The sequence below is a fragment of the Numida meleagris genome, chromosome 3, assembly GCF_002078875.1.
Source record: "Numida meleagris isolate 19003 breed g44 Domestic line chromosome 3, NumMel1.0, whole genome shotgun sequence".
Classification (NCBI taxonomy): Eukaryota; Metazoa; Chordata; class Aves; order Galliformes; family Numididae; genus Numida; species Numida meleagris.
In genome coordinates, this window is record NC_034411.1 from 90,559,639 (window position 1) to 90,573,405 (window position 13,767).

At 33.7% G+C, this 13,767-nt stretch overlaps 1 protein-coding gene across 4 annotated transcripts in view; it reads left to right on the forward strand.

Annotated features, from left to right (window-relative positions):
* Positions 1 to 13,767, forward strand: part of CSMD1 (CUB and Sushi multiple domains 1) — a 1,076,183-nt gene that overhangs the window by 926,323 nt on the left and 136,093 nt on the right. For all 4 annotated transcript variants that reach the window (XM_021390293.1, XM_021390292.1, XM_021390294.1 and 1 more), the window contains 3 exons: positions 6,114 to 6,232; positions 11,073 to 11,142; positions 13,136 to 13,252. In XM_021390293.1, the coding sequence (XP_021245968.1) occupies positions 6,114 to 6,232; positions 11,073 to 11,142; positions 13,136 to 13,252 (306 nt within the window). The remainder of the gene's footprint in view (positions 1 to 6,113; positions 6,233 to 11,072; positions 11,143 to 13,135; positions 13,253 to 13,767) is intronic.

A 13,767-nucleotide genomic window follows, 5' to 3' on the forward strand; every position in this document is an offset into this window, starting at 1 on the left:
CAAAATTCAACATTCGAAGCCTAGTTAACTATTCTGTTTACAGTCTGGCAGGAAAGAATTATTTGCTTTCATGTGTGGTTATATGGTCTCTGCAGGGCTAACAGGAATGCAGTATACCTGTGTGTGTCTGTGAATACAGAAAATGAGCAAATTACCACAGCAAGAAGTAACTGCTTTGAACTGAACACTCTCCTTTTTAGACCAAGAAGCAGAACAGGAAAATATTTTTTTAGTGCAACAAGGTGCAAATGTTGCTATTGTTTGGTTATGAATTCTGAAGCCTGTGATCATTCAGTCATGTACTGTTTGAAGCAGCTCTAGAAAAATAAATAGCTTTAGTTCAGAAGTCAATTTAAAATTTAGAATAAGAATGTCCTTTTGATTGAATTGCTTTTTGATAGATTGTCTTACTAAAGAAAGCACAAAAATGGCTGATGTCTGGGAAAATTATTCAACATGAAATGCTGTGTTAGAACATCAGGTATTTTTTATAAAACCAAGGGAAAAGGAGGACGAGATTCAGTGTTTTTATATAATGTGCTCTACAGCTATAAAATTCAGCTATTAGTTCCATTCTTTCATCCTCTTGCAGAAATTTGAATGTCTGAGTAGTCATAGTAGGGGACCTCAGTGTCTGCTTCTAAGGCAGTTCTGTTTAATAAGAGTAACTAAACAGCAGTAGCAGGATTTCGAACAGCATTCTAAATACTAGGCAAAATGGTCAAACATCTAAGTTCAGCTTATGTTTAAACATTTACTCAGAAATACTGTAGCACTTAAAATCAGATGTATAAAAAATACATAACTGTATGATATTTAGGATGCCCAATTGTGAAGCCAGAGACCTATGCTTAATGTGTTCATTTGGAGGACAGAGGTGGATTTGTGCTTTCTAGGATGTAGACTATTGGTCAGGATACTTAAGTGGGTGATAGAGTACATGGTTTTCAGTTTTTGTTCCGGTACATGTTTCAAAACATTATGGAATGCAATTATAAAAGAGAGCTTGAGAATTTGTCTTCTTTGCTGAAATTCTCCGTATGCTTTGCTTACAAGGATATTTCCTTGAAAAATAGCAATATGGTTTCAAACCACTTCAGGTAGCAGAAGGTCTCCTCTTTTTGTAAGTTATCAGTAGCTGTTTTGCAGGACTGCAATATGTTGTCTTCTTTCAATTTGTCTTTGTTGAGGACAGAGGAAAAAGCAATGAATTTTGGACACTGCAGTCCCCGTTCATCAGTTCTGCAGTTTATTATGGGGCTTGTAGCTAAATTCATGCGGTCACAATCAAAGGAAATTGAGTGACATATGGAAAAAATAAAGTTTGAGAGATGAAGGACAAATTTCCAGAAATTTATAAGAAAGGAGTTTTCATTAAAACAATAGAAGGGAGGATCATTTAGGAACATTCCCTTCATCCCAGAAGAAATTTCAAGGAGCAAGAGAAATGGAGGAGTGTGTCCTTAAGCAACTATTAAATTATTTTTTTCAGGACAGAAATTATTTATCTAGAATAGAAATAAATATCACATTTGTTTCTCAGAATAAGTGGAAGGGAATTTCTACTTAAAAATGTATTTTCATCAGTGTAGTGTTATAAGCATAGCTGGTTTTAAGTTTGTGTGTTTGGGAAAATAGCTTTATCTTAGTAAAATATACTTAATTTGCTGTTGTTTCACTACATATATTCCATACTGCATATTGCTGTTTTATAGTAACTTAAAAAAAATCATAAATACTTTATAAAAGCTTCAGCCTCTGATCAAAGCTTATTTTAATGTTAAATATTTCAAGTTAATTTAAATAATTTAATAAGCCTTGTTTTATTTCTTGGAACTTTGTATTCCTTTCTTCAGTGTCTTACTTTCGCCCTCCTCGTTTGCAGATTGTTTCTATATATTTCTTTCTTTGGGAATGAACTGGTCAATCTGATTCTGTAAACCCAGGCTCATGTCTAACCCATGCAGAGAGCATGTTCCACCTATAGCCTTCATACTTAGGATGTTTTTAGGTTAGGAATAAATATATAAATTAGGCATAAGAATGCAAGTTTGTTGTCCAAGTTGTGTGGTATTACCCAACTTGTATGCTAGGGCATCCGATAACAGTTCTTTTGTTTGTTTGTTCATTCTTTAAGAAGGTCAGATACATGAACTAATTCAAATTAAGGGAATAAATTGGTCAGTGCCATAGAATAAAATCATTCTGGTTATAACATAATTGTAAGTATTGTTGAGAGCCACTGTGTGGCATTGTTTCTTGTTTCAGAAGGGTTGTAGGTGTTAAGCTGGCTGCAGTAATCTGTGATGGGAAACAAAGTGGTATGCAACAGGTAACTGTAAGAAAGACAGGAATTAATCATACAAGCTAATCTTTTCTATGCAGATTTTTTTTCTCACTAACTGTAGTAGGATAAATAACATATTTATTTTCACAACTTCCAACAAATCCAATCAAAATCTGTTATTGTATTTCTAGTATTTACAGCACTGGGAATAATAAATATTTCTGCTATTTGATAGAATTGATTTTAATCTTAATGAACAAAGGAATCCACTATTCAAACATTCATTGCATTTGTGAGCATTGATGTTTAAGCTTACTCCTAAAATCTCATTTATTGATTCAGTAATGGTTTTAATATTGCCTTTAATACATGAACAAACATGACATAATAAGTATCAGAAAATAATCAATATTTGCTCATGGAGCATGCTGTTTGAACCTCTCAGTTAAAGTCAATTTTGCTGTAGCTGATGCAGCAATCCTACGAGATAAATGCATTTTCGAGACTGGTGTCTGAAGAATGCAGCTCTGGGAGGAACAACTTGGGTTTTGCTACACACTAGCACTAAAATAGAAAGGATTCAGTCCACCTTAATGTTTGTAGTATAGTAAAAACCAGTGTGTTTCAGTTAGCCACATAAGGTGGGAGGAAGAAAGTCAAAAAAGAAACCCCAATGACTTTGGGTCAAGCTGTCAAGAAATTCTTGTATTGCTCAGTTTGCAACCTTCTGAAATGGACACTAATGGGCATTCACATTGTCAGATATGCCAGCAAAGATTTTTTTTTCTGCCAGCAATGGCAGTGATGTTTCAACAGAATCTGAGGTAATTGTAGGCATGTATATAATTGTGGAACTAAGGCATGTTTGTCTTATGCCACTTCAGAGGCCAAGAAAGTATTTATCAGGCAGTAAGTGGAAGAAGGTCAGGGAGAAGGTTATAATTCTTGACATTGATGTGTTGCTCACTCTTGTACTGCATAGCTGAAGCAGAGCCCTGAAAAGAATTCACTAAATGATCCTTGTCCTTTTTTGATTGCTTGGATTTGACATATAACATGTTTTCCCTTTATTACTGACTGCTCACATACAATCTAGTTTAATGCACTTCAGAGTCAGTGGATGTGTAAGTTGTTTAATTTGCTCCCAAATACTAGAATTTGTTTGATTTCTCTCAAACATTCATTTGATTTCTGGATGAGTTATAGTCAAAATGTTTCAAATTCATGTAAGTTTGAAAATCTGATGCATCTTGTACCATAGATTTTTCCAGAACTCTTTGATAAATTAAATTATAATTCAACTATTTCAAGTAAATATTGTTTTGCAGAAAAGAACAAGACAGAGCATGTTATTTTTTGTATGTCTATTCAAAAATAAATATTATAGGCTAGTATTATGTAATTATTAGAAGGATTAGGAATATTTTACTGTTTCTAAATCTCTCTTTGCTTTTGAGGAAGTTGCTTCTTAATGTTACGTGTGTCAAATAAAGTATATTATGAGTGGGTTTTGCATACTGGTTGTTGATATACTATTAGAATAATCTATATTATAAATTGTATCATCAAAGGAGTAGTGAAAATAATATAAAATATAAGCAACCAGCAGAAATTTTTTACAAATTATTAAAATCTGTTAAAGATAAAATATGTAGTGTCCTCCCTTATCTAACAGTTGCATAGGAAATGACTTTGAAGATTCTTTTGATCATAGTCTACTTAAATTCCGTATGCTATTTAACTAATGATAGAAAAAGCTAGATAACAAGCACATTATTATTAGCATTGCCATGCAGTCACTTATAAAACTATCCATGTGACTCAGTAAAATCTGCAATAGTAATTTTATTGATATGGGTTTACACTGAAGGCCTGTAACTTTGAATACAAAAGAATGCTGAGTTCAATCACATGCATTTCTTTAAGATAGGAAGTAAACCTCAAATTTATATTCAAATAATTCAAGTTATCACTATCTATAAGCAATTTAGTGACATATTATTTGTTATGGGCTTATTTCTTTAACAATGGTGAGTTTTAAGCACATCTTTTTCAATTGATTTCCTATTAAAGAGTGAGAAATGTAATGAAATTAAAAAATGCAGCTTGATTTATTTGAGTTGTGTCTGTATGCTGATTCTCAAGTTAGTAAATAATAGCCTATATGCTGTTGTAGTTTTTGAAACTAGATGCTGCCTTTCACATAATACTGGAGCAAAGAAGCAGTTTGTGTGGGTGCAGATCACAGCTATTTATTGTCCATACCCAAAGAAAATTTCCAGATGTGGATATATTTATGTTATTATGAAACACAGTGTTTGACAAAAGGAATGATACTAGAAAACTGCAACTAAAAGAATACCATTGAGATAACGATGTTACTCTCATACCTATGTTGAACATCACAGTTCATAATGACTATGAAGTCCCTAGTGACCACATGAAGTCACTGTAACATCAGTTGAGAGATTCTGATATTGTTAGAATGCTATAATTTGTGAATTCTGGGGTAAAACGTCTTAAAGTGAGTTTAGATATTTTCCTAAATAATACCTCGCATTAAAAAAGTACTTTAGGGAGATCCTGTAGCTTTTAATTCTTAAATAATTCTTTATGTGCTAATTAGAAAGTGTTTAGTTGGCTAATTCTTCCAGCAGTTGACAAAAGACTGAAATTTGTAGCTTGATATCTGTCACTCAGCATGAGAGTGGTTTGCCATTATTACTACTCAGTCCTGGAAAAAAAGTACAATGTGATAAGACTCAAAGGCACAAGACATAGAAAGGATGTGCTTGAACCTATGTATGGACCTTACATGGAACCTATTTCCAGGAAAGAAGCAAAAATGGCTCAGGGGCAACACTTTCGGGAGAACGTATAAAAGCTATTTCAAACTTCTGTGTTCTTCATTATGAAAAATATTTTTATTTCAACTAATCCTTGAACTGCAAAAAAAAGACCAGAAGTGGATGAAGTGAGGAAAAAAAATTCTTAAATTTTTTTAAATTTTGTATGGCAATAATGAAATGTAGATACATGAATTTGCATTAAGTTAAAACCTTGTCTGTATCAAAATCTGTAAATTGCATAATCTGAAATAAAATTGTGGTTTTTCATTAGGACTAGTGCCTCAGATACCGTTTCATGGTTTCAAACAACACTCAGAAACATTTGAGTCAGAGTGGAGCCAAATACAATTTAATTTCTGTACTTAACACTGTCAAGTTGCACTTTGTGACTCCAAAGAGGTTGGATTCCCTAAGAAAGATAGTCATAGCATTCAGTCATGATCATGTTTTTTTTTTGTTTTTTTTTTTTTTTAAGATGTCTGAACTTCTTTACAGTTAATGGATGAGATCAAGTTGTCTAAACTTGACTTTTGTTGCTAGCTATTGTTCCAAAATGTTCTACCAGATAATTTCAGTAGTTCTGTTCTTTTTTGAAAAGGTAGAATATGCATAAAGTGTATTCACTCTTTCTCTTTCTGTTTCCCTCACAAGAAAATGTATGCTGTTTAATATACTAGAATTACCATACTGTTTAAAGACAATACAAAGACATAATATGTCAAAGCAACATGACATAGTAATTGGTACAGTCATAGCATATATATTTGTGTTTCAGTTATGCCAGTTGTATTTTGCAGGAAAGTTCTGAAAATTTCTATGTTTTATACAACATTTCAGTTTAATGTTGAAATACATTTTTAATTAACGTTCTGTTAAAAAAAAACAATGCTGTGGAAAGAGTTCATTAGAAAAATATCAACAAAGAGCTACTGTTAAGTTATTTGTGCTTTCTCAATCTTTATTTTCACTCTCCTCAGCTGTTGGCCTTGCTGCCTGTCCAGAACCAGTAATTCCAAGCAATGGGATTAAATCAGGAGATAGATATATGGTGAACGATGTTTTGTCATTTCAGTGTGAACCAGGATATACATTACAGGTATTTCTTTCTTTCTTTTTATTTCTTTCCTTCTTTTCTTCTTTATTTCTTTCTGGTTTTTTTTTCTTTCTTTTACAAACTTTGAAGCTCTATTTTTATTTTATGGTCCTTTGAAAAACTCTGGCTGTCAATAAATGTTGATTCCCAATTATATTATGACTTCCATTTAAAGATCATTAACCTCTTTCCATTTTAAAGCATCACTGAACTAAATATATGATGAAATGCGGTACTTTACAGATACGTCTGTATTATTATGGCCAAGACAAAGGTATGGGCATTGAAATTTGATCATCAATGTTAATTTGTGATCCTATTTGTTTCCTATCATGATTTTCTCCTAGTTTATATATCACAGATCAGTAGTTACCACAAACCAAAGACTATTCCTGATTGGCAGTTTGAATCATGACACTATGGTCTGGAGGTGATTTTGGAGGAAAAAATGAGATGCACAAGAATGTTTTTTGGTCTCAAGGCTACAGAACAGCTCCAACCACTTCCATTAGTACAGGTGTTCTCATAGTCCTTTTTTTTTTGTGTGTGTGTGTGTTAAGCACATTTCATGATTTTTAATCTCTGAACACAGGACATTCTATTTCAAGATAGAGTCTACCTTGAAATCAGCCTGTAATAAATTTGATTAAACAGCAATTAATATAACATTATCGTAAAATTTCTTAGAATCACAGAATTGTAGGGACTGGAAGGGACCTCTAGAGATCATCAAGTCCAACCCCCCTGCTAAGCAGATTCCCTACAGCAGGCTGCACTGGTAGGCGTCCAGGCAGGTCTTGAACATCTCCAGACAAGAAGACTCCACAGCCTCTCTGGGCAGCCTGTTCCAGTGCTCTGTCACCCTTACCATGAAGAAGTTCTTATACACATTGGTGCAGAACTTCCTATGCTTCAGTTTGTGGCTGTTTCCCCTTGTCCTGTTGCCTCAACCCACTGAAAAGAGTCTGGCCTCATCCATTTGCCCTCCCACACCTTAGATATTTATAGACATTGATCAGATCCCCTCTCAGTCTTTTCTCTAGGCTGAACAGACCCAGGTCACTCAGCCTTTCCTCATAAGAGAGGTGCTCCAGGCCCTTTATCATCTTTGTGGCCCTCCACTGGACTCTTTCCAGGAGATCCCTGTCCTTTTTGTGCTGGGGAGGCCAGGACTGGATACAATACTCCAGGTGAGGCCTCATCAGGTCAGAGTAGAGGGGGAGGATCACCACCCTTGACCTGCTGGCCACGCTCTCTTTAATGCATCCCAGGATCCCACTGGCCCTCTTGGCCACCAGGGCACATTGCTGGCTCATGGCCAACCTGTTGTCCACCAGGACACCCAGGTCCCACTCTGCAGAACTCCAGCAGGTCATCCCCCAACCTGTACTGGTGCATGCAGTTATTCCTTCCTAGGTGCAAGACTCTACACTTAATTTTGTTAAACCTCATCTGGTTCCTCTCTGCCCAAAAACTAAGGCAAAGGTAAACACTTTCTGCCTACTTTTAGAAAAATTCCTGTTTGGAATATTTGTAGAGAAGGTGTGTAGAATTCTTTAGGTATTTTTATTCAGTTCCACACTATTGTGAAAGCATCAGAGTCTGATGGTGATGCTGGTAGATCTGGCAGATATTTGCTGTTTTTATAGTTAGGGATAGGTACTTAGCACATCGTTGCTGTGATCCATTCCACTGCTTCTGAGCCATTAAGTCTGATATTTATATAGGCAAATATCTGAATACTGTGTGTAGCCTATGCCAATGGTCTGATACAACAAAGTGAGAAACTTACCTTATACTGATTCCTCTTGAGTTGAAATTACATCTAATCCAGTTTATTCCATCTGAAAACCAGCTGTCTAACTTGAAATGTTGGTTTAACTCCCGCTTTAAACATTACAAATAAAAAGCCACCCATCTCCAAAAGCTAACTCACCTGATATTATGCATTAGGACAAGTACCTGCTCTGAATATATCTTTCTTCACTGCTTAGGATATAAAAAGGTTAACAGGAATATCTAACTTTACACTGATTAGGTTTGATGGGGTGACTCCTATTTGTATTGCCCATCATAATTGCATGTTTTTCTCTCCTTAAGTTTTCAGCTATGAAATATCTGAATTTTGCATTTAAAAAAAGGAATGTTTCAGTTTTTTATTGCACATATTATATGTTGGTAGACCCTTGAGATACAACCTCGTATTTTCTGTCTGTACTAAAAATAGTAATGCTGAAATATTGACTTTAGAATGTGAATGCTTCAGAAATATTTGGAATGTGAATGGGAAACCTTTCGAAGATGCATATTTTTAGCCATGTCTTGGTCTTTTGGGTCAATTTTTGCTTAAAGCAAAAGCAGAAATATGAGTTCATGAATATCAAATTAATTAAAAACAATAATGTGTTTGTATTGAAGGGGTTTGTACATAAGAAACCGATCTGTGCGGTAATACTGAGTTTTAGTGTGTGTGTCACAAACGCATAAGATGTCCTTTGTATGTATGCAGGTCTTTTCTGTAGCTTTTGAATATGCCTAACTGCACTCGTTTTGATATCTACAGAGATTCTGTAATGAAATTCCTCTTTAAAATTTCATTGCATGTGGTTCATTAACTTAGACATGACTTAACTGTATTTCCACACACATACAAATTTAATCCTAACTGAGGAATCCAACAGACTTACAAAAAATATTTTCATTATCTTGTTTGAAGTGTAAAACAAAGAGCCTTAAATAACTAAATCCATAAATAAATAAATAGGAAAGACTTTGAGCCTTTTCAAAATAGTAATGGGTATTTGTACGCTATATGGACTTTTCTGATATAAAGTTCATAGGCACTTATGTAGAGTATGTTGCTCAGCCAAAATGAGTAAAAATGTCTCCAAGTAAAACAAAATATAAATAATGGAAATTAAGTTCTACGAGATACAGCATATTTGCTATTCAACAAGTGTAGACCAGTATAAATTTGCAGATCCTTTTGTGTGTAAGTTTTTTTTTGCTTTTTTTTCCCCGCTCTATGTATGGATTTACCCTCAGTCTTTAAAGAACTTATTCACAGCCAGCAATAACAATCAGGTGTGGATTAGTTTATAATTGAGACTTACCAGAAAACTCATAGAGCTTAAACTACTACCTGGAGATGAATAAGAAAGGTAATTGCTAGCTGTAGAATTAAGTGTCTCCCCCCAGGAGGGAAATTTAAAAGACTGAAATCAGCGTTCTCTTGTTGGAAAGAGGCTTGAAACCAAAGGAATCATTTCACTTTATTTTTCAGAAGATCGTTTATAGTCCATTTTATGTTTTCATGACTGTGATAGTTAAATTATGGCTCTCCCCTACAGCAGAGATATGCAATCATAGAAGAAAGGGAAGAGAGGATAAAATAGAACAGGAAATATTGAATTAAGTTAATTATTCAAGAACTTATCCCTTTTGAAAGTAACTAAAAGGATACTACTTTTCCTTTGAGTTAAAAATGTTTATAAGAAAAAGATTTTTTTTTCAATGTTAATGAAAAAAATTAAATTCTTTTACATCCAAACACTTTTTTTCCGAAGTCTTTCAGTTTATATTTTAGTGATTGTATAAATGTATTTAACTAAATTCTATTTAAGATATTTTTTCCATGTTCAATACTTATCTGTATGAACCTTATTCACACCTACTTTTCAGTTAACATACCAAATGAAAGCAAATTCAACACATTTTCTTTTACTAGTTTACTCACTCTATCTTATTCTTTTGAGAATTTGATTGCTTTGAACAAATAATATTTAAATATTTAAATGAAATTATGCTACCTTACTAAATAGGAGGCTCTTAGTACATTTCAAAAAAAAAAAAAAAAAAGAGAGAAAGATGCAACTTCCCCAAGTTCACATATCAAAATGAATAACACCAGAGCTATACCTTGCTCTCAGTCCCATGTCTCAGTCATTATATCAGACTTTCACTCCTGCTTTTTTATTCAGCTTTTGCATTTCAACAGCAGATAGCATAAACTGAGTTCCTCAGAAGACAGTGCTGTCAAAAAAAAAAGACTTCTGCTTGTGCTACTCTTAAGTTTTCAGCTTGAACTGTTGCTGGTGAAAGTAAAACTGGTAGCATTTAGTACTCATTTCAAGGCAGCCACACTGACATATATGGGAATAAATTTTGTAGATTATAACCATGTCATTTTTTCACTACTAGCTACTGTGTGATTCTGCTTGGTACAGTGATATTTCTTAAAGATAGGATAAATTAAAAATGACAGCTAAATAAAAAGGCATTTGTACTTCTATAGCTCTCTGCCAAGATATTGCATGTGTACAGTGTGTCATATTTTGAGCGCATGTGAGAGTTCAAGCCCTGCTGGTAATTACGGATGACTGTTTTGGCATAATCCACATCCATACCATCTGTAACAGCAGATGTGGAACAAATTTCTCTCTGTCTGGACTTCAGATTTCAGACTGAAAGTGAACTATTATGTTTACACTGTGAACCAGGACTCTGGAACGAAGTGGGGAGCAAACTGATTTGTCCATATGAATGCACATAGTTAGCTGCTTCTTTCTTCTAACGAGTCTTATATTTAGCCTGAAAATTTGAAGAGATTTTCAAGTTGTTGAAATTATCAGTGTTTTACAACAATTATTCAGTAGAAAAAGATGATGAAATCTGATGTATTTGAAAATAGTTTACATGAAAGTGATTATATAATCACTTTATAATATATTTATTATAATACATTTGGGTGATACACAAAAAGAAGTAGGTAAGATAAGGAAGTCCTCTGTAGATCTGCTTTGCTGGAAGGTCTAATTTTGAGTATTTTTCCTTTTCCAAACAGGGCCGTTCTCATATCTCTTGTATGCCAGGAACAGTTCGACGCTGGAACTATCCATCTCCTCTCTGCATTGGTATGGATACTTACTTGTTTTCTGTGTGTTCTGAACATCTGAAAATACTTTTTTTTCGTGTTATTGTTCCTTCACATAATTTTGTTTTATATGCTAAGTTTCTGTTTATATCTGTGAAACATGGAAAAATAACAATAAAATTGATTTAATATTTAATGTATATATTGTTTAAAAAATAATTGTCAAAATGGGTAGAGCAAACCCAGACATTGACTGTTGTGAATTGAGCTGAATCATCTTCAGAAGGGAGAAGAAGTCAGCATCTTCTCTTTGCAACGTGCTCACTCATAAGGCTGATCAGAAAAAGCCAAGGAGACTTCTCAAAGAAGCAGGCAGTTTGGCTGCCTGCAGCAGATAGCAACTCGGAAGCCAAGCGATGGGGGATGGTGAAGTGACAAAGAGTTTTAGGGGTGAAAAAGAGTCTGGCTCTTTTCGTCTGAGAAAGTTGTTAAAAGATGCTGAATTTAAGAAAGGAAGCACACAGAAGACCTTATTCAGCAGATCTGTGTTTTCCCTTTGTAAGTAACAGTGTTGTTCTATTGATTGGTTCTTGATTAAGCAAAGTTTAAGAGAGAGTCAACATTCTAATGTCTGTTGGCAGGCTCGTTTCAAGAAAAAGCAAAAATTAAGGGAAGGGAAACACCATTCCATTATCATGTTCTCTCTCTTCAGCCTTGAAATACATTCATCAGTGAATGCTTTTAACTTTAACATTCAGTCAGCAAAGGCTGCTCTTTTCAACATCATGTATAAAAGGAATTTAAAAGATGGGTATGATATCCAGCAATATCAATGTGAAATGGTTTTAAAGATTCCTTATCATAGTTGAACCTACCTACATGGTAATTGTGTTTTCAACTTCTGCAGAAGCAGTCACTTTCAGTTAACATGAAAGCAGGTCACTTCCTTCAAATCAGTTGAAGGAAAAGACATTTTCTTTAGTAAGTTGGCTTTGTGTGTGTGTGTGTGAGAGAGAGAGAATCTTCATTTTAATGAAGATTAAATATAATTCCTATTTGCAAACAGTTCATGGAATTTTACTCTCTTGGAAGCATAAATGATTACACAAAAACAAATAAACCCTTAGAACAAACCCATCAACTCTTAAAATATTGTTTTTTTTTCTAAAAATGCAAGATGTTTTTTTTCCACTAGATACTGTATTTAACATCACAGAAGGAGAGACAGATTTGAGATATGACACTGATTTTTTAACTTTTTGATGGAGTTGTTCTAATTTAAATTCAATTTCTTATGTGGTCTATCCAGTAGACCAATCTCAAATTTTCAGTACAATTGTCGCAATTCACAGTATCACAGTTATGTTACCAGATGGTACATCATAGTAATGGCTGGCAGGAAGACTCATAGGCTTAAGAGTAGTGTTAAATTTCCTCAAATAATCAAAATAAATTACAAGATTTTATTTAGATTTCTGAAGTTCATCCTAAATGATGCAAATCTCTTTTCACTCTCTATGTACATGAACTTGTTAAAAAAAACATAGATGGATGGTAAGCAAAGCAGACTTTTTATGTAGTTAGACTATCCTTTCTGAATTGGAGAACTTGTTTGTTTGCTTTGCTGTTTTTTAATTTTTTTTTTATCGCTCTATTTAAGGAGTAGTTCTGTATCATGGATCTTAATCATAATTCAGTTTCATTGCAGATCTGTTCCTCCAATATGAAGTTTATCTCAACTTAGCATCATTTTTAACATTTTTAAGCACAATTGTCAGACTGAGAAAATGGGTTTTCCATTCTGTAGATGAAACTACACAGTTACAGTAAAACCACAGTTAATATATTGCATGAATTAAGCATTTTACTCTAACTTGAATTCTTTTTTTTTTTTCTTTCATGAGACTTGATAAATTTTGCTGCATGGGGATGATGGGGATAAAATATAAAATTATTGTTTAAAATAAGCATATTCCAGATATTAAGAATCAATATTACTAAAGTGAATGGTGACTTTCTTTTTCTTTTAATAGCTAAATGTGGTGGAACTCTGACAAACATGGGTGGTGTGATCCTAAGCCCAGGTTTTCCTGGAAATTACCCTAGTAACTTGGATTGTACATGGAAAATTTTATTGCCTATTGGATATGGTAAGCAAACTTACAGTTGGAAAGCAATTATATGTATGTAAATCTGATTATTATAAATAAGAATTTCCAGTATGACATAGATAATATCCAGCTGAATATATTGTCAACCCACTTTGAGTTGGAAATTTTTGGCAGTTTAGAAGTGTGTGTTTAGCAAAGCAACTTGTTATATGTAAAACTCAGCGTGTCTTAGAATCTGATTTCAAAGCAAATTAAATCTACTGCATGGCTATATCTGAGATGAAAGAGATAATTTAACTTCTAATTTAAATTGAGGTATTCTGTTTAATATCCATTCATAGTTGTTCAAGTGATCTTTTAACACTACTTATTATAAGAAAATTGACAAAACTTCATTTTCAGCACTGTGAATTTGGTTAAAAGCATTCTAAAACTCTAGTCCAGCTCCCAGGTAACAGAAGCCAAACCAAAAAAAGGTTTGCCTTACAACCATTGTCAAAAATATCTTCAAAAATAAATAATAATTGTGTTGAGAAGGTAATCATGGATACTGA